We start from the raw sequence: 21,307 nt of genomic DNA, 5'->3' as shown, positions 1-21,307 counted from the left end.
CTCTCTCCTGCAGACTGAATCATTTCCCAAATGTAGCCTTGCACGGCAGAAGACGCCGCTGTGACAGGGAGTGATGATGAGTCACTGGGAATCCACAGTTTGGTGTTCCTGCAGAGGGAAAACTCACAGCGCCCAGAGGGAGAGGGGGCAAGGCAGGAGATGTCACTTGTGGCAGACAGCAAGAACAGCCCCTGGAGCACGAGCTGCTGGGTCACAGTGACCCTGGCCAGGAGAGAGTCGTGTGTAGGGGCCACGTGAAGGTGGAGACAGCAGGGACGGGTGGTTCTGCTGGCAGCGTCCTTGTCAGGGTGTCATGGGCTGCTCCTGGCTCCTCACCTACAGTGATCACCCAGGAGCTGCACTGCTGTGCAGGGCACAGGCCCTGGGGGAGGGCTGAGGGGCAGCTGAGGAGTGAGGAAGGTGATGGAGCACAGTGTGAGGAGCTGAGGAGAAGAGAAGGATGATAGAGCATGGTGTGAGGAGCTGAGGAGAAGGGAAGGATGATGGAGCATAGTGTGAGGAGCTGAGGATGAGCTGTGGAGAAGGGAAGGGTGATGGAAAATGGTGTGAGGGCTGCGGGGGAGCTGAGGAGTGAGGAAAGTGATGGAGCACAGTGTGATGGAGCTGAGGAGTGAGGAAGGTGATGGAGCTTGGTGTGATGGAGCACAGTGTGAGGGCTGAGGGGGAGCTGAGGAGTGAGGAAGGTGATGGAGCATGGTGTGAGGAGTTGAGAAGGGAAGGATGATGGAGCACGGTGTGAGGAGCTGAGGATGAACTGTGGAGAAGGGAAGGGTGATGGAAAATGGTGTGAGGGCTGAGGGGGAGTTGAGGAGAAGGGAAGGTGATGGAGCATGGTGTGAGGGGGTGAGGGTGAGCTGAGGAGTGAGGAAGGTGATGGAGCATGGTGTGATGGAGCACAGTGTGAGGGCTGAGGGGGAATTGAGGAGAAGGGAAGGTGATGGAGCATGGTGTGAGGAGGTGAGGAGTGAGGAAGGTGATGGAGCACGGTGTGATGGAGCACAGTGTGAGGGCTGAGGGGGAGCTGAGGAGTGAGGAAGGTGATGGAGCACAGTGTGATGGAGCTGAGGAGTGAGGAAGGTGATGGAGCATGGTGTGAGGGCTGAGGAGTGAGGAAGGTGATGGAGCACCGTGTGTGCGCAGGAACAGCTCAGTCCCAGGATCCCTCCGTGGACATGGGCTGGGAAAAGGAGGTTGTGGATTTCAGAGAATCACAGATTTGCTGGGGTTGGAAGGGACCTCTGGAGCTGGTTCAGGAACAGGGGCAGGGGGATGTGTCCAGCTGGGTTTGGGAGGTCTGCAGAGTCTCCAGAGCAGCCCTGGGCAGTGTTCCAGGGCTCTGCCACAGCCATGCAGGAATCACACTGTGCCAGGATGGCTGGCATGGATCTCCCAAACCACCCATTCCTGTGACCCATCCTCACTTTGCGACCCACACCAAAGCACTGAGCGTCTCATCCACCCTTTCCTGAAACACCTCCACAGAACGAAGTTGCCGTGTGTTTATTTATCCACAAACCAGCCTGTTACTGTAAACACAGGCCGGGGCCTGGGCTTTGAGAAGAGCCTGGCAACAGCACCAGACGTGGGGTGGCATCTCAGCAGTGGCTCACCCATCTCCATCCCCTGTCCCTGTCTATGAGGACAGCGCGGCCACCGCTAGAAACCCCCGAACCGCCACCCCCCGGCCGCTGCCGCCGCCTGCCCCTTTAAGAGCGAGTGAGGGCACGTCCGCCCTGCCCGGCCTCTTCCGCCCGGACTGGCGGAGCGGCGCTGCACGCACGCGCACACCCGCACAGCACCCCAATCACCGCCCTCGGCTGGTGGGCGGGGCGCCGTTTGAGGACGGTGATTGGCGCAGCTTGGCGAGGGGGCGTGGTTCCGGCGGCAGCGCCCCGCCCCGCTCCCAGCGCGCCCCGCGCGGTGAAGAAGCGGCGGCCGCGCGCCGGGGGCATTTTGTGTCGGCGGCGGCGGCTCGGGCACAAGATGGCGGCGGCGGCCGAGTGAGCGGCCGGCGGCCGCCGCGACCCCGCGAGTTCCCCCCTCCCCTTTTCCCCTCCCTGCTCCCTCACCAGCACCTCGCGGGCCGCTTCTCCTGTTTTCTGGGGAGCGGCACAGAGCCGCGCAAGGGGGGGGGGCGCCCGCCCGAGGGCCCCGGCTGGAGCTGAGCGCGGGGATCGTCTCCCCCATTGCAGCCCCTTTCCCCTCCTCGAGGGCGGCCGTAGAGCTCTCGTTGTCCCACCGAACCGGTCGGGAGGGCCCGAGAGCCGCCCCTCGCCATGGCGAGCAGCAGCGGCTCCAAGGCCGAGTTCATTGTCGGAGGCAAATACAAGCTGGTGCGGAAGATCGGCTCGGGCTCCTTCGGGGACATCTATTTGGCGATCAACATCACCAACGGGGAGGTAAGGGCCGCTCGCAGTCGCTCCTCAGCTCCCCGGGGGGAGCCGGGCACCAACCATCGCTTCTCCGAGCCCCACCTGCAGTGCCCTCCGGCTCCCCGGGGTGGGGTCTCCCTTCTCCCAAGGGTCTTCCTTTCCCCCTCTTTCCTCCCTACGAGGGGCTTCATTCTCCCTTTTTATCCCGAGGATCTTCTTTTCCTCCTCTTGCCCCCCTTTCCCCCGAGGGTCTTCATCCCTTCCCCCCGAGGCTCTTCCTCGGTTCCCCCTTCACAGCAAAGCCTTTCAATCTCCCTACCCAGCACTTGGGAGAGGAGAAAAGAGGCGAAAACCATTGTGGAAAAACATATTTAAATTATACTTGTGTTCTGTGAGCGGCTAAAGTCGTCGTTGCTCGCCCGCCATTCATCTCCTCCTCTGCCTCAGCTGGGGAACACTTTGTATTCTCGTTTCGTCAACACTAATAGAAACAAAGAAGATCCCCCCTGTTTTTCCAGCTTTTCCTTTGGGTTTTTTTTTTCTTTTCTTCCTCCCCCTCATGGCTCTGAGCTGTAAAGAAGAAACACCCACGTATGTTCTTCCTCACTTAAGTGCTTCTGAAGACTTCGCATCTCTAGCCCAAATGCACGACCCGGGATGGATATTTACGTACAAATCAGCGCGATGTGGATTTTATCGGAAGACTCCACAAAACGCAGCACGTCGAGCTGGGAAATAAATAAATATGTAGCCGAAAGCGTTGGCATCGGGGGTGTGTGTGGGGGATGTGGAAGTGCTGTGCCCCTTACAGCTCGCTGGACGCTCTGCCCTGACTCCTTGTTCCCTCTCCCTGCAGGAAGTTGCTGTGAAGTTGGAGTCTCAGAAGGCTCGGCACCCCCAGCTGCTCTATGAAAGCAAACTCTACAAGATCCTGCAGGGAGGAGTTGGCATCCCACATATACGGTAGGAATCAGCCGTGTGTGCCAGTGCTCTTTCTGTGTGCTTGGCACGACTTTTTTTTTGTCGTGCTTATTACTGTATATTGGCAGTTGTTTTATACTTTTGAGTGTGAGGCAGGGCACCGCCGTTAAAATAAATTTGTCCATGTCAGGACTGGGGGTGATGAAGGGGGAAATGCTCCATTTCAAGCTCTCCAACTCGCTGGGTTCCTCTGGCAGGCCTGCTGTCTGTATAGAGTGAGACACCCAGCCAGAAATTCTTAAATTCTTATGGCTATTAAAACAAAGTGTGAGGAGCCTGTTTCTCCGAGAGGTAGAGAGTTGGGAGCCGACCCTGGAAATGGCTGCTTTCTTTTGTTGCCTCTCTCTTTTTTTTTCTTTTTTTTTTTTTTTTTTTTTTTCCAACATGTCTTCCTGCTCCGCTCAGAAAATGGCGGCTGGACGTGATTAACCCTCCCCCTTCTCCTGGTGGGACAAGGGACGTGCTCGGGCTTGTGCCTTTTTTCCTTTCATAGCTATGAGCCGCCAGCCTTGAAACTGCGGAGAACCTGGAGCAGGAATGAAATGGCAGCGGCTCCTTTCTGCTGCCCGCAACAGATGCGTCACCAGCCTTTCCGTACGGGATTAATCCCTCCCAGTTCCTCATTATGCGGCTCCTCGCTTCATCTTCCAACTGAAACTTTCGCCAGGCTTTCAGAATTTCCTGATCTGGAAGAAAATCGCTGGTGCAGGACTCGTGGAGGGGTTATTCCTCCTGGGATTATCGAGTTGTTACCCTAGGGTAGTGCCCAACTCAGGAATCTGGGCATCAAAGAGTTATGTGAAACTTCAGTTTTCTTCAGGGAGACTTTCTTAAGTTGTTCCTTTTTTTTGAAACTTTGTTAATAATTGTTTGTAAAGTTAGTATTTTTTTTCCTTGACACAATGGCCTAAAGGATTTTTGTTCCTTGAGCTGCACAAACTATTTCAGATTAGGTTCTGTGTCAAACTGTGGATTCCATTTAATTTAACCCTTCCTGACTTTGTACAGGATAGATAGTGACATCTAAGGTCTGTTTTAAAGTTCTCACGATGACATAGCCAAGATTCTGTATTAATTTGGCCAAAGCCTAGTACAAATCTGCATTTCTGAGGTTATTAGCTCCCTCCTCCTTCCCCCCCAACCACAACTGGCTCTGATCCTGAATGTGAGCTGGAGGAGACAGTGTTGTCCTGGCCATCTGTCCTCATTCACTCCAGCCTTTTGCAGGGACACAATCAACATACCTGAATTAAATACTTGCAGCTTCAGCAGAGTTGCTGGTGTGAAAACAGATGCAGTCTTTCTTTGAGAATACAGTTAACTTTTTTTTCTCAAATGTGGCAGCCTTTATTGCACAACTGAAAGAATAGGAATTGCATTTTGGAAAGCTTTCACGGTATAGTTGCATGCTAAAACAGGGATAACTGGGAAAACAGCCAGAGCAAGCAGATATCAGGTGTTTCATCACAGAACTGGAAAAGCAGGCATTCCTGAACTACTTTTTTTGAAAAGTAAATGAGTGAGTGGTGCTATAATGAGGCCAAGTTGCAAATTTTTGGCTTTTTCACTGAGATACTGTTTCATTTCTTGTATTTGGTTAAAACGCCTTGGGAAATACTGGTGCCTTGCATGCTGAGGAACTTGCCTCTGGCTTTAACTATAGCTTTCCTCTGTATTTGGTATTCTTGTACCCCCTAGAAATAATACAAGGTCCAAAAAAATTGAGAATGGATAAATGAGGCAACACTCAGCAAACTGATTCATAGACTCATTGTGCTAAAGGTGTGTAATTACTGAATAATGTCAGTCAGTTCTTTCAGGTTCTCACAATGTTAATCTTTGTAGTTTTTTTCTAGAAAAGTGAGTTTTTGGAAATACTCTTTTTCTTTTCAGAAGCAGCATTAATTGTAAATCTATTTTATGTGCCAGATGCTCCTTGAGACGTTTCTCTGGGCTGCTGGTATTGGTTTGGTGATGCTTGAAAAAATCTAAATCAGCATTCTTAGGTTTATTTTCCTTAAAGAGGAAGCTGAGCAGGGAACCAGCACAGTTCTTGCGACAAATACTAAAATATTCAGTGTTTAGTAAAAGTAGAATCCATGGTGCTTTGAATCCAAGTCAATACTTAGGTCACTTTGCATGTGTTGTTGATAATCCATGTGCCACCATTGTGTTATAATAATATGCTGTCACACTGGAATAAGCTGTTCTGGCTCAGTGTATTCACAAGGGTGAATCAAGTTGAAGGAAAGTCAATGCATTTGGTAAAATTTCTGTAATGTGACACCTTTAAACAGCAGCAGCACAAGAAATTGATAGGAAATGAAGGAATCGTGCCAAAATTTCCCCATTGCCATACTTCATAAAACTCAGTCCACATCTTGGACACGTCAACACGAAAATTTGTGCTTCTCATTTGAGAGTGATGAACTTTTCCTCTGTTTTTCACCTACTTAAGTGATGCACTGGCCAAGATCAACTTCCTGGCAGTTGCATGATGTGACTTTGCCTCACTCAAATGGTCTCTGCTGTGGTTCTGTGACTCACAGAGCTGAGATAATAAATGAGGTCTGGATTGCTCATTCAGTGGGGCTCCTGTTTCTAAAGCTGAGTTCTGCCTTTAGATGGGACTGCGACGTAGAATTACAAGGACGCGTGTCTAGAGTGCCACTGAAGTTACCTAGAACCAAGGAATTCTTTTACAGCCTTTAAGGTTAATTTGAGGGACTTTCTGGCTCATTGCAAGAAACTAATGAGCAAAAAATCTTAGTTTTGGGGTCAACAGTGAGCCTTTACCTGTGGAGGTTGAACAAGGGGCCTTGGTGCTTAATTGTGCTCTAATAAAACATGTTGTTTGCAGAGAAAATAGCAAAAAGATTGGCGTGAAATTTTATTCTCTGAATATTCTAAGCCATTTTAAATCTTTAAATTTGCTGCTTATTGTTTCCTAAAAGAGCAGCAAAGTTTCTGAAATTAACCCTAAAGTTTCACAAAACTTAAAAAAAAAAAAATTATGCTATGTTTTATTTTTGATGTTCAAATTTTGCTTGATGATTACTTCAATTTTTCCCAAAAGGCTCTTAAACCCAGCTTAACATGGTGACAGTCTGCTGTGCCTTTAGGACACTGTGGCCAGGCCCCAGCATTCTGCTGGGTTTATTCTCATTGTTCTCCCTCATCAGCTGCCCTTTGCTTTTTTTCCTCTCTTTTTCAGTGACAAAGCATTTTGAGCTGTAATCTCGTTAACTGGGCACTGATCCTATTAGCTGGGACTATCCACCTTTATTCCCCAATTCCTGGGCTGCCTTGGAGGAATGCAGCAGTCTGGGTTTGATTTTTGGGTGTTTGTCCACAGTGTAACTCTGGTAAAGCTTTATCCACAAAAGCAATTATTCAAATTACCTGGGACAGCCACTCTTGATGTTTTTGCCATTTATGGTGTTCATCAGCTATTGGTTGAACCCTTGATGAAGATGATTTTTTTTGAGAGTTAAGAATTAAAAATTACTTAGTGTTCTGTGAGTTTGGTTTTTTTTTTTTTTTGCAAAGTTTCCTTGCTAACTGAATAAGTCAATCTCCACATTTCTGAGTTTTTCAGTGCAGCACTTGCAAATATGTTGATGTTGAGAAAATCAGAGAGAAATTCTCAATTGAGTTGAGTTTTCTGGAGAAAAATTATTTTCAGTATTTGTGCTTCTGGTTGATTACTGCCATGTTGCTGAATAATTAACAGCAGAATGTGCCCTTATACATCTTCATTAAATACTACCTATGATGGAAAAATGTGGTCCAAGGTTGATAATCCAAAAATTATCAAAATCAAATTTGCCTTAAGCACTTGAAATGTTGGTTTTTAGCAGTGCTTCAAAAGGTGCAAACACACCTCTCAAACCACCTGCATTTTTAACTGTTTTCTCAGTAACTTCCTGCAGCATAAAACCCCTGACCAGCCACCAAAAAAACCCAAACCATCATGAGAAAAACAGAAAACCACTCAATAAACCTACAAGAAACCCCACTCCCCCTCCAGAAAAAAGGATTCTATCAATAAGTCCTACTATGAATTAACTAGGTAATATGCTAATTAGGTTATTAGCATATTGAAGGGTAGGACGATTTCATAGGTAACCAGAAGTCTCTGGTGCCTCTAAATAAAATGGAAGATAATATTTTAAATTAATTCCTATGGTTCCTTTATTAAGAAAATAAATATATATAAATAAAATTTATTTCCTGTTTTCTAGCAGTCTAAACTCTTGTCTTAGTTGGTCTTTGTGGATTTTTTTCAAAGCATCCAAGAGAGATCAAAGTTAGAATTTTTTTCTCCTTGTCTTAACTCAATTTTTGAAGTTTTTGAGGTCAGTGTTACTCCTGTTTGAAACAAATGATCAGCAGAGATAATACTAGAATATTCTTTTTCTCAGTGATGTTTGCTGTCCCCACTGTGGGTTAATGGTTCACCTTCTCACTGAACTGCAACTCCTGACTTTTGCAGGGGAAACTCAACTCCTGACTTCCTCCCAGGTGTTAATGGAGTTTATTGAACAGCTCAGCAGAACAGGGTGCTGCATGCTTGCAGCATCACACTGGGCAGATGAAGCCACCTCCTTGCTGAAGAATTAGTTGTGCTGGCATCCTTCGTGGATTGCTCTCAGAACTGTACAAAAAGTGATCCAGAATTTTATTTATAGAGTGGAGCCAATTCCATAGCGTAGGGTGTTCATGGCTGTTTCTTTATTTAGTACTTGGGTGGCCTAATTCATGCTCTCCATGGCAACTAACGTTAGGTGACATCTGCTAAATATTGCACTTCAGGATTTCAGTCATGCCATATTATGTGAAGTTCATTTATATTACTCCTAGCTGGTTAGCAGTTAAGTGCTTTTCCAGTTTCAGGGGAGATAAAGCAGAAATATAAAATAAGTGTCAATTTAGAAATGAATTCCTGATGGATTACCTTTCTCATATGTGTTGCTTCAGTGTCTGTAAGACTCAGTGCATTTTTACAGGCATAATTCACTCTCCAGTTTGTCTGCACTGTCATTTTTGTCAGGAGATTTCTGTGCTGAGAACATGGGAGCAGAAGGGTCTGAATCAGTCAGATGCAACGTCACAACTTTATAGGCCAGCAGGGCAGTGCTCAGGATTGTGTTGTTGGACACAGAGAGCCAGAGTGCCTGAAGATAATGCTTGTACCCACAGGCAGTCAGCTGCCCGTTCGTTTTTTTTCCCTGATTTTTGTTAAAAACATTTTCCTTTTCCCCATCCTCCTGTATCTATAATGACTAATTGCATAACTCCATAACTGCCTTCCTGAGCTGTTTGAGTCAATGGTTGCAGAGGTCACAACTTCCCATTTTCTGTGAAGTCTCTTCTGCCCTTGCTGGGATTTGGGTTTCCTTTCCTGAATTGGTGACAGGGCTTGCAGCAGTGATCCCAGTTCACAGGTTCTGTGTGGGACAGCTGCACTTTTCCTGTGAGGATAACGTGGTATTTTTCAGGGCTATCAGAGCTGTGTAATTACAGGGAGGTCAGTGTACTCTCTTTAGTCCCATCATCTGACTAATGCCCAGTTCAGAGACTTTTGTGTGAGTGACTTAGGGCTGGCAGGGTTGGAATACAGTTCCAGAGTGTTCACCACATCAGTGCCATTTGCATTTCTGTGGGATGTCTGAATCCTTTGTGTCCATGAGGCTTTCCAGACTTGCATATTCCCCCTCATGTGCCTGCTGACTTGTCTAACTTACTAATTAGGTGATCTCAGGTAATTCTGTTAGCAATTTTCTTTCAGCTTGCTTTTTCACCTTACATTTTTGTTCTAACAGCCTTTTAAAACACTCCAGTTCTTCTGACAATCTCCATTTCTGTCAAGAGAACTCTTTGACTTGTTGCTTGAAAACACAAGTGCTGAGAAACTTAATTACATAGGATTACACAGAATAATCATAGGGTCACACACCATAATTTATAAAAGTGGCAAAAGTTTATGTAATGTCAAAGAAGTCAAAATCATCCTTTTTGTAATGGGGTATAAAAGTTTCTGGAAGTGTAAAGGTTTGAGTTTAAATATTCAGTGTTGGAAGAATTGTCCTTCCCTGCAGTGAGGCATCAGGAGGTGTTTTTGTCTGACCAAACACAGCCTCCTGTAGCTCTGTTTGCAATTTCAGCTTGCCAGAGCCCCTGTGGGAATAGTCAGTGATGGAGCTGACAGAAGCCTTTAGTGAGGATGGCTTACCTGGCAAGGCAGGTGTTGATTGAGGAGAGCTTTTATTAAGTTGGAACAAAATTATCTTGTCATGGTCTGTCTGGTGGTGGGAACAGTTTTTTGTGACATTACGCTCATGTTCTGGTTTTTGTATGGAGCTGTAGGCAAAGTGAGGTGCCTTTATTACCTCCATGTCTTCAGAATTCTGGGATTTGGGGTTTCTTTGACAGTGGCTTACAGCAGTCATTTACTAATTCAGTTATTTCCTCAATCTTGATCTGAATTCGTTTATTTAGTTGTTTTTGTTTTGGTTTGGTTTTTTTTTGTTTGTTTTTTTTTTTTTTTTTTCTAATGTGAATCTCCTGAATCCTTTTCTTTCTTTCTCACAAATTTTGGGTACTTGTGCTGGGTTTGTTACCTTGTTGTAATTATTATAATTGCCAGTGTAGTGAATAAAACTGTTGGTTTTTGATTTGGGTTGTGTGAGTGACACAGTAGTGTGAAACTGGGCTGGAATTTGTGTGATTCTGTTAGCCCTTCACCCCCTTTCTCTGCTAGTTTGCCTGGTTCTGTTTGACCCTTTCAAAGGAAGATGTGAAAAAATACTATTAATAACCAAATGAAATGTTTTCTTAGGTAAAACAAATAAAAAATGCAAACAAAAGAAACCAAGCTATTAAAAAACACTTCCTCAAACATTTCTTTTGTCCTTGATGTTATTTACAAAATACACAGTTGCTGAAATAGAAATCATTGATTTTTTTTGAAAGATGCAACTCTGAAAAGGCAAAAGGATTTTAAGTTTGGGTAGAGCTGACTACAGTGTTTGCCACCAAGTACTAGATATGCATCAAGAGTTCACTTCCTTGTCTCGAGGTTAGTGAGGAGAATTTAAAAACCCACCCCATGTTTGTTCAAGTAAACATCCACTCTGCATGTGACCTGACATCATACCTGTTTTATTGTGTATTATTTAGAAACTAATCTCTCAAACTGCTGCGTGGTGTGACTTAGATGTTCCCACAGAGCTCAAATGCTGAAATCCAAGATGTTAGAAAATTTCAGCTTTGTGTTTATGCTGGGGTTGTAGACGAGGCTCTCAAACCACACGATTTGGAAACTTGGTGACGTGACCACTCTTGGTCTTTCACGCAGACAAGTCACTGAAGTCAAATTCAGATTGCTGTGCTCAGCCTTTGACCATGCTCTGATAGAAAGCTTCATAAAAGAGGTTTACTGTATTCTGACTAATTGAATAGTTTGATTATGTAGCTTGAAACGGATTAGGGAAGGGAGAGTGATGAAGCATTTTCCTGCATGGGAGCACACCTTGAACTCAAGTAGGTTTGTGACATCTGTATCACATGTGACACTGCCTGTTCAAGGGTACACTCAACTATTCCTCATGATTCTGTCCTATTAATGTTTTGTGTAAGGATTAAAGCACAGTACGAATCAATTAGAGAAGGATCAGGAGAATTTTTTCTAGTAAAGTAGCTTCTCTTCCTGAAATAATACATTATATGTAATGAAATTGAGTAATTACCCATGCAAAATGGCTCTCAAATAATTCAATCTCTTGCTCCCAATTTTCACTCCTCTCCAAAACTCCCTTACTTGTGTTGCTTCCTCAACTTTATTATGAGGGAAAGGATTTCAAGTGTGCTGATGGAAGTCCCTGGATCTCTCCGGCGTGTGGGCACACTTGTATTCTGAGATGCCAATGCCACCTAATAGTTGCCCAGGGCTTTGTATGAATCATTCCTTCTTATTAGTAGATAATTCCAAGTTTCCCTGCTGATGCAGTGTAAGAACTTGTGAAGATCTCTTTTTGGGACACCAGCTTTTATATATCCTAATATCCAAATCTTCTTAAGAAAAGTCAAGACTTGTAATGTTCTTTCATTCAGAGCTGCCAGTAGTAGCAGCTCCTGCACCTTGAGTGGACATGATGTTGCTTTACTTCTTAATCCCATTTTCCCTGGAAGTGTTCCAAGGAAAATGAAAACTTACTTGGAGTGTTAGCAAAGTAAATAAAACACTCTGATACCTTGGAAGAAGTTCCAGTTGCCAGAAGTGAAATGAATGGGTGTCACAGTCTTCAGTGAGGAATTACAGGCAGGTAAATGTGAAAATGAACTTATTAAGAGGTTTTGCCTTATTTCTTTTTCTTGGAGAATTGAATGTGCTTTCCACCAGAGCAGAATGGTCAGGAGATGAGAATTTTCTTGTTCATACTTAGAAATAGGCCAAACAGAGGTTGTGCAATCATCCTGCATTACTGCACTTAACTCAGCAGACAGATCCCTGTGGAGGAACAAAAAGGTTTTTAAAAGGTACTTCCAGGGTGGGCTTCCTTTGCATCAGCTTCACCTTGTCTGTGAGACTGGGACTCAATTTTCTTAGCTCCACTGAAGGCTGATCTTTGATCTCTTTCCCTTCACTGCATCTCTTGGGCACTGAACCATTGCTGTGCTGAACAATTACACTCAGCATCTCAATTAGAATTCCATCCCTTGAAGAAAATAGTATTTTATCTAGATCTTGATTTACTCCTTTAAATTCTTCATTTCAGCCCATTACTCACTAATTTTTTTTTTTTTTTTTCTCAACGAACCTGTATTTCATAGGACAGAATATCTAGGCAGGTCATTTGCTCGCATTTTCATTACTTTAGGTGACCATAATGTTTCATTTTCAGCTGTGACCCCTGGAGTTGTTTACAGAGCTGTTCTGTTGACATTTCATTTGAATGATTCCTTTCAAAATACATATTTTCTGCATCCCAGTTTGATGCAGGGAATGTATAAAGGTCTAGACTGATGTGTAAAACAGGGAGTGTGAGCCACAGCTTGTTTATAACTTTAATCAGATTTATAACAATGCAGGAATGAAGGACATGGTTTCTCCTAGGATCCAGACAGTGGGAAGGTACAGGCCTGTAGTTCCTGAAACAAATCCAAATATAGAGTCTTTTCTGTCTTAAGGCTTTGTAAACATTTTATTGTACTATCCCAGCTAAGCTAAGCTTGGAATCCTGTGAGTACCTAGGAATTTGTTGACTTTATCAGTGGTAACTGTTTTCTAGACAACCATGCATTGGTGTACTGAAGTCATTGCCTAAAGTGGAAATACAGTGTCTGTACAGATATTTAAGCCCCAACTGCTACTTTAGCTGAATCTTGAGTTATTTTTTCCCATCTGCATGCTCTTCTTACGGGGCACATCCTTGGGGGTACCTTGTCCATGCCACTGTTGTTGGGAAATTGAGGGAAATTCTCCGTGGACTACTGGCTGAAGGTCCTTGATGTAAGAACCAGGAGCTTAGAAAAGGCAAAATTGCAGCCTTCTGATCAAACAGGTGTCATGTCAGCTTCAAAAGAGCTTTTCATACACAGCTGTCACTTAACTGTAGTTATGTGGGGCGTGCAGAAGGACTGGAGAGGGGAATATTCCAGCCCTGTCTTTGAAGGGTGGAGGTTCAGAGCTGAGATGTGCAGGAGTCCAGGGGGTGACTCCAGCTCTGCTCAGGAGCTTAGGTGGGGAGATACCACCCTCAGCTGCAGATGCAATAAAGCAGGGCTATGATGGAAATCTTAAACATGGATTGGAAAGGAAACTATCCACAGAAGGACTTTTGCTTGTCCTCACAGCATTGTTAGACTTTATTTTTGTCCAAAATGTATTAGGCACTTAAAGGTTACTATCACAATATAGCTGCAATTAATGTTTTGTTAGTTTCTACTTTAGCTTTCTCTATGATATTAAAAGCCTGATAAAGAGCCTTTATCTTCGACTTAATTGGAACTAGAATTTGATTGCATTTTTTAAATTGAGAAATAAATGAAAAAGTATGCGAATCAACTGCTTTGGTCTGGTGCAGAGAAGTCAGACCTGAAAACAAAGCCTAAGGCATGTCAAGATGATTTTGTGATGTGAAATGATGCAGGAACAATAAGAGTAAGATGTCTTGCAGAGGAATTTCAGTCCAGGTGTTGTACACACCCCTCAGGATAGGGCACTGCTGCTTTGGTTGCATTTTCATTCTGATGTTTGGTATTTTGGTTGTTGAAGTAGAGTAGTATTTTGTCTTCAGGGAAAATTGCCAGCTTGTGTGTTCTGGTTTGTGCTCAGGCTTTTGTTTCCAGGAAAAATAAGATATTACCAGCCTTAATTCCTCATTAGCTTTCAAGATGGAACATTAATCAGCAACATGCCCTTGCAGCTGAGAGCACTGAGGGTACTCTGGGCTGCATCAGGATTCCTGCTAATAATGCTGGATCATTTCCTTTCTTGCAGGTGGTATGGTCAAGAAAAGGACTACAATGTTCTAGTCATGGATCTTCTGGGGCCCAGCCTGGAAGACCTCTTCAACTTCTGTTCTCGCAGGTTTACGATGAAAACAGTACTTATGCTAGCAGACCAGGTATGTGCACACCTCAGCTTCAGAGCCCTGAGGGATTCCTGCAGAGTGCCTTAAATAATTGATGCAGTGTTTTATACACTAAGTGAGCACTTGGCCTAAATGAGGACAAAGTAATGGTGGGTTCTGTGTGCTCTGCCCTACAAAATGCACCGAGCGGGAGGGCACTGCAGCTGCCAGCTCCTTTGTGCTGCTGCTTTAAGGGCAACTTCGTTAAAATATTCAGACTAATTTGGGTGGATTCACTGCCAGTATCAGCACAGGGGTTCTGGTGGGGGGCTGAAACACTCTCCAGTTGTGGGTGATCTAAGTCAGTGGGACCTGTGGTGACAACATGCAAGTCTGTCCCTTTGCTCTCACACCCTCCTGTAGCCTCTAGTGATGCCTCAGGTTTTAGCTTGTATATTTTTCAGATTCTTTGCTTCTTTAGTGTGTAGTTCTGAGCTTCATATCAGGGGATGGTGAGCTCTCTTCACAGGGCAAGGACACAAAACAATTCCTTCTCCAGCTGGGCACCAAGGACAAATGATCCAAGGCATCACTAGGACCAGACACTGAGCTAATAATAAATAACTGCCTTGCTTGTTTGGTCCTCACAGACAGTTCTTAAAGCTGTTAGTGGAGATGCCACTCTACCTCCAACATAATCAAGGCCTCTAAAACTCTTAAGTCTTTTTTTATAGCAGTTGATATTTTTCCAACTTGGTCGTGAGAATACAGCATTTGAAATGAGCAGCCATATTTATTTCTTACTGCTTAATAAATGGCTTGATTGTGTTTCCTTCAGCCCCTTGAAAAGCATTGAGGGTTTTTCAAGTTGAATTTTTCAATGGTAGTTGAAATTTCATCTAATATTACGTAATAGATATCAGTACCAAGTTGTCACTTAGCCAGATGCTCGTAGAATCCCAGGCTCTTGGCCAAGGAAGCTGAAGGCATTTGTCTGGAGACAAGGTCAGCTGTCCCTGTTCTCAGCTGCCCTAAGAGGGTGATGTGCTTGCTTTAGAGAGCCATTTGCCTGGTCACTTAGAGTCTGGGTATGACAGCATCTGCAGGGAATCCACCAGGGGTTTGTGCAGTATTCCTTAGGATGATAAACATTAATTGGCTGTCAGCTGGGAAACGGGCAGAAATGGGGGACAGCAGTGCTCAGATTGGCTTTTAGGGCACAGCCCAGCAAACAGCTGTCAGGGGTGTGATGTAACAGCTCAGGCCTGCAAGAGGAGGGTTTGAGGAGCTGCAGATCTGTGCCACATCACCACGGGCCGTGATCTCACCCACAGGAAATGGGCTGGCCCTGTATGATGACACAGATGTGCCAGGGTTTCTTCATGTCTCCAGATATTCTGGGCTCAGGGTAGCCTAGATATGGCAGCATGGGCCACCATCGACTTGTGACTTGCTCCATGAAAACTATTCCTGGAAAAGTGATGTTTGATGAATGAATAACCAGATGAATGAGTAGCTGGGACAGGGGGAGGGAATGAGCTTTAAAATTGGTTTGTGGTAGCTATAAAACCTTTGAAATAATGAAAAACAATTACTTTTTAATAAGATGCTATAGTTAGAAACATGAACTTCAATATCTGGGAATTATTCAGATATTTAATCTGCCAGGTTCTGACCAAGATTGTGGAATTTTAACATGAAAAGAAAATACTCAGACAGCATTTTAAAAAAATGGTTTTCATTAAGCGAACACATAAACTGAAGTTGCAGGGGAAGGTAACACTAAAAATTCATGTTTTCATTGAAGGTTTATTGAAATGTCTTGCTCTCTTTGAAATCTTACATGTTGCTGGTTTTTTTTACAGATGATCAGTAGAATTGAATATGTGCACACAAAGAATTTTATACACAGAGACATTAAACCAGATAACTTCCTAATGGGTATTGGGCGTCATTGTAATAAGGTTAGTCCAAAGCTCTTTGTTTCCAAGCTGCAGAGGGAATTGCCTGTGTGATTTGATTCCAGCTGCACAACTTTTGTAAAATCCATTGCTAAAACTGCTATTTTGGATGCTAAACCACAGTTCTTGGGTGTGAGAACTTGGTTTTCTTGGTGTCCACTTGTAAACTCGGTGGATCTCTTTCCCATTCTGGGAGATGCACTTGATTGCAAGATGATTTCTAGACTTGCAACAAGGTTATAAACTAACCCTAGAGAATACTGGAATACTTCTCTCAAGATGTCTGTTGTCATAGCATTTTATTCCTCTATGATAAAGTCAAATCTTACCTTTGGCTTTGGGGCTGACCTCCTAGGATGAAAACAGTTTGTGCAACGTGGGAGCTCCTGACCTACCAGTCAGCAGGGCATTAAGCCTTGCAGTGACAGACTGGTAAAGTCTCTTCAACCACCAGAATTGTGGAAAAGACCAAGAGCCAACATGCAGATGCCTTTATAAATAAAATAAATGATGCAATTATGTTGATGGAAAACTGTTAAGCTGTAGAATACCTGCTGTACAACAAAATTTTTGTCTCAGTTTACTTTGTGGGGAGGGGGGGAAAAAAGCTGAGGGTGGGTGAGGGGTGGGCTGAGGTTGTTGCACTTTTTGGGATGGGTAAACGTAGTCAGAAGTGCATGTTTCCTGCCTGGAAGGCAACTTTTTAATTTTATTTTTAGTTTTCTTGAGTGAAATATGCTTAATCCTGCAATTTGTATGTCGAGCTCGGGCAGACAGGCAGCATTGGCAATGCATTAAGCATGCTACTGATTAGAAATTAACTTCAGGACAAATGTATGTGATCAAGCTATTTATTGGAAGCAAGATTCCCACTTATCTTCTCTAGATGCCATCCCAGGATGTCTCATCTGGTTAGGCACTACCAATAATCAAAATGTTTACCTTTGTTTGCCTGTATGAATGCCAACGTCAGGGCCATGAGCATTAGAAGGGGAAAGCTTGGATAATGTGAGATAATAGCTCTTGTCTGAAGAGGTGCAATGCACTGAGTGTTTAGAGACAGCCATTGTTGGGAAAACTTGTAATTCCAGCTGAAAGGCAGTCTTTATGTAATCCTGTTGCTGTTAAACTTTGTTTGTTCCCAAGTTTCATACTTTCCCTCTGTACAGCTCTATTTTTCTCTGCTGTGTTGAGCAGTTTAGGCTCCTTAATTCTCTGGCATGACTCAAAGTAGAACTTGAAAACTTTTATTTTGGTTTTTTCCTAGTTTTAGTTTCTGATTTCCAATTGTTCTTTTTGGGCCATTTTTCTATACTTTTGCACAGTCATGCTAGGTTGGCATTGCTGCACTCCAGTTCATCTTGGTGTGGATTAATGGCCTAGAAATTGCTGCTCTGCTTACTTTAGAAGAGGAACACATTAGATTTGCATCAGCTGAAATCAAAGACAAAATTACCTACAAACCATTTGATTTTTTCCCCTTTAGGGAGCCATGCAATGATATGGTGGTAAAGCACTGTGGGCATGGGCTTCACTTACGTTTCAGGGGGTTAGGAAGGTAGTTCCTGACCCAAGTGCAAATTAATAATATTACATGAGCAAAATACAAAATGGGTTCCTTCACTTTGGAATCAAGTGCTTTATCTAGGAAACATTTGCCACCATACAATATTTAACGTTTCTTTTTGTAACCAAGTGTAGTTTTGGGGTTTTTAGAGATGACTCTACACAGTTCAAAGAAAATCAGCCACAAAGACTAGAACAGCATGGTAATCTTGTTCCAGTAGCTTCCTGTCAGTTATATTTAAAAAAAAAAATTGATTTTTTTTCCCCAAATTTTAATTTGGTGACTGGGAGACATTTTGCTCCCACCTTAAAAGATGAATTTCCAGCTCTGCTAGAAATAAGCCCTGCATGCTTATGAAAGTAAACTTTAAGGTGACTAAATGCCTTCTACCTCTTCCTTACTGAAGATTTACTTTTTCTAAATATCTTATGGGGGAAGGGCAGTTTGTGGAACCAAAGGCTGCTTTTGTAAGCAAAAACTTGAATTTCCTTTTTTCATAGAGCCAAATGTCACCATTGCTATCCCTGGTTAAGGCAGTGCCATTTTGGAGCGGCTCACAGTTAAAATTTACCTTGTCCCATCTGTCAAATTTTCTCCTTGGAAAAAAAAAATACTACTATAAATAATCAAAATATGACTCAAAAAAAAAAAAAGATGGAAAGATGCAGTTTTTTTGAAAAGTACAGTGCTTGGTGGAAGAAGGATGGCATTTGGCTACCCTGTTCTTTCTCGAACGCCTCGGTGTTGCCTGTCTGCGCCGGCCAATGTTGCAATGTAAGCAAGACTGTTTGATGCACTGCCACCCTCTATTGTTTGTTCAGTGTTTAGAATCTCCAGTGGGGAAGAGGAAAAGAAGCATGACTGTTAGTACTTCTCAGGACCCATCTTTCTCAGGATTAAACCAGGTCTGAACTGTCTCCTATTCCAACCTCAACCCCAAATTCATGTGCTTTATTTTTTGTTTTGGTTTTTTTTTTTAATTTTTGTTTGGTTTATTTTTTGTTTTTTATTTCGTTTTTCTGGAGAATGTAGACCTTGCAAAAGCACCTCTTATGTTGGCATTATTCAGACATACTTGGCAAACATGTAACATTACTAAGATGTTTCCCTGTGGCGCTTGTTTAAATTGTGGAATTATTTCTAAACTTTGATAGGGCTAAATGTACGTGCTTGATTTCAGGTGCAGGTTTTATTTGTGGTCTTTCCAACTCAAAAGGCAATCTCTTAAAAAATGTGGTGAAGGATAGACATGAAATAGGGCTCCTGCTTGCCTTGCTGAAGGTTTCCTGCAGTTCCTATGGATGCACGTGGAGAAGTTCTGTTATCACTTTGGCCAGACTCCTCCCCGTGCAGTTCTCCCTTTAAAATAACCCCAAATGTGTAATGAAGACTTAATATTTTCATCCATTGTCTTTAAAACCTGAAATTACTCCAATGAGCTGTGTCTTGGAGAAGCAGGAGCTTATCTTGTAGTGTCTAATGTCATATTTCTGACTCTTGAAGAGAAGATGAATTGCAGAGAGAGGAGCACATTTGCCAGTTGGTAGCAGGACAGCTGGAAATTGCTGAATATGAATCACTGCTCAGGAGCTTGGCCATTGGTCCGTGGCTTTCCACAGCAGTCTCCATGGATTAAATCCCAGGCGGATTCCTGCTGTACACAAGCTGACAGGCTTCTGTTGTCTGCTTCTGAAACTTTCTTATCAGAGGCACAGACTTTGATCTACTTCTCTAGCTGCTCTTGGCAAAAATCATGCCCTACTTCTCCAGTTTCCTGCTGATAGTGCAACAAACAGAATGAAGGTGGTGTGAGGTTATCTGGGAACTGGCACTGGGACGTTCTGTGCTCATCCAAATTGGGCTGTGTCTCCCAGCTTAATTCTTTCCAGCAGGGACTCACTCCTTTGCCTTCAACCCATCCACAGGGAAATGCAGACTGATCCTGAGCTAGGGAAGAGAGCAAACTTCCCCAGGGAAGCTGCTGCTTGAAAATAATAGCCAGTTACAGGTCTGTGTTGTGGACCAAGTCAGAAAATGAGGGATTGCATTCGAGGTCAGGCTTTGCTTCTAGGAAAGTCACAGCACGGCAATCACGTAAAGCTTTATACTGTCTGCTTTGGGATTCAATATCAAATATTTCCTGGTAGCTAGGAGCATATCCGTGCTCACTGCCTGTACTGGGTGCAGCACAGCCAAGACCCACACCTTGCTGGGCTGTCTGAGCAGTGGAGTTGATTTAAAAACTTGGGTTCATGTCCCTTGCTCCAGGCATTCTGGGCTTTCAGGATGCCTTCCACCTAAACAGAAATTGTAGCACTGCAGTGCCTTGTGTTTGCATGTAAAGCATGGCAAGTCTTCAACCCCAGGTTTTCTGCTCTGACACCAGTAGTTTAAGAGGATTTTAGCTTTGCTTTTTCCTATCTAGGCTACTGTAGTTGGTAAATCTTCTTGAATCAGAATTCTGAACAGTAGCTACTCTGCAATTCAGAAACTTTCAATATCTTGGATACTTGATGCAGGGCTGAACTTCCCAGTCCACAGCAGTTCCAGTGTGCCAGTGACAACCACCCACCCCATTTCAGTCTTGGATATATTTTAATCTCCAGTTTGATTTTAAAGATGTATCTTCAGTTCTGAAGTCAGCTTTAAGGTGATACTGCGTTGGTTTTTATTGAGACTTTATCAGACTTTAAATATCTTCTTTCCATCATGTTCTGCCCCCACCCAAGTTAGTTTTGCAGCACTGATCAGTCTGTAGGGATTGTAGTCCTTGATCCTGTAGCATTAATTCAGTGTTGGAATCAGGATTTGTAGCTTGAAGTCTGAGTGCTAGAATTTGAAAGGTTCCTTATGTACTTCTTTCTGCCTCAGCTTTTTTTGCCTAGTCCTGAAATCTTGCCCAAGAAAGTACAGCCTGGATGACCCTTTGTAGGTGGGCTGGCTGGCAGCACACTGATTACCCCACACTAATTACCACACTCAGGTTGCTAAATACCAAATCATTGGGCAAGCTTAGTTATTAGAAACCCAAATTGGATCCATTCCTTGGCTCCAGCTTCCTGGCTGTGTTAAAACCAGCACGTTTGTCCTGCTGCTGTGGCAGTGTTCTGGGAGCCTTCAAGTGAGCCAAGAACAAGCTGTCTTGTTTGCTGGGGAGGGTTTTGGCCTTGTGCTCTGCAGAATGGCCACTGTTCTTTGGGACAGGAGGTTGCAGGATGTTGCCTCGTGCATTGAGCTGCCCTTAACTCCGTGTGTGTGCCCTGCTCCGGTGCCAGTCGGGTCTGGGATGTGCTTTCACACATCTTCCTCCCTCACTGTGCACTGCAGTCATCAGACTGCTGTAGTGATAGAAAATAGTGGTAGAACTAAGCTCCAGAGGCTGAGTAGCACCACCTAATCCATTGCAGGGGATTGAGAAAAGGCTTGAGCTAATTCACCATTGAGTTTTTAACTGACTAGTTAAAGCTGGTTGCGCCTCTGCACTGTTACTTTGCTTCTTTTAACTGTAGGCTGTTAAATTGTCTGGGTGTCTTAAAGCATAGCTAATGCCTAGTGAAAGAAGTTGGGAATTTGGGGAATTGGCTAGGAATCTAACCTATTTTCATTTCTCTTGAAGTTATTCCTTATTGACTTTGGTTTGGCCAAAAAGTACCGGGACAACAGGACAAGGCAACACATACCATACAGAGAAGACAAAAATCTCACTGGCACAGCTCGATATGCCAGCATCAATGCACACCTTGGCATTGAGCAGAGGTGAGTGCAACGTTCTGGAAGGGTGCAGGGTGATCATTGCAAACTTCTGGGGAGTCTGAACTCATTTTATAT

The 21,307-nt window shown here is 43.9% G+C and overlaps 1 protein-coding gene and 1 long non-coding RNA gene across 6 annotated transcripts in view; one reads left to right on the top strand and one right to left on the bottom strand.

The window, feature by feature from the left end:
• Positions 1-1,925: 1,925 nt before the first annotated feature.
• The window catches only part of CSNK1A1 (casein kinase 1 alpha 1), a 32,460-nt gene continuing 13,078 nt past the window's right edge, over positions 1,926-21,307 (top strand). For 2 of the 5 annotated variants that reach the window (XM_012574821.5, XM_012574814.5), the window contains exons 1-6: positions 1,939-2,420; positions 3,250-3,356; positions 13,879-14,005; positions 15,817-15,915; positions 18,301-18,384; positions 21,096-21,235. In XM_012574821.5, the coding sequence (XP_012430275.2) occupies positions 2,298-2,420; positions 3,250-3,356; positions 13,879-14,005; positions 15,817-15,915; positions 18,301-18,384; positions 21,096-21,235 (680 nt within the window). In that variant the 5' untranslated portion in view covers positions 1,939-2,297. Of the gene's footprint in view, positions 2,421-3,249; positions 3,357-13,878; positions 14,006-15,816; positions 15,916-18,300; positions 18,385-21,095; positions 21,236-21,307 lie in introns of all 5 variants that reach the window. The other 3 variants (XM_012574831.5, XM_012574826.5, XM_002194857.7) reach the window with 2 other exon arrangements.
• LOC140685046 (uncharacterized) lies at positions 2,749-3,210 on the bottom strand. The gene is made up of 2 exons (XR_012058211.1): positions 3,067-3,210; positions 2,749-2,963 (listed from the first exon to the last, which is right to left on the bottom strand). It is a non-coding gene; the product is annotated as an uncharacterized lncRNA (long non-coding RNA).

Source organism: Taeniopygia guttata, chromosome 13 (genome assembly GCF_048771995.1).
Source record: "Taeniopygia guttata chromosome 13, bTaeGut7.mat, whole genome shotgun sequence".
Lineage (NCBI taxonomy): Eukaryota > Metazoa > Chordata > Aves > Passeriformes > Estrildidae > Taeniopygia > Taeniopygia guttata.
Note: the sequence above shows the minus strand (reverse complement) of the source record. Positions and strands in the feature narration are given on the sequence as shown.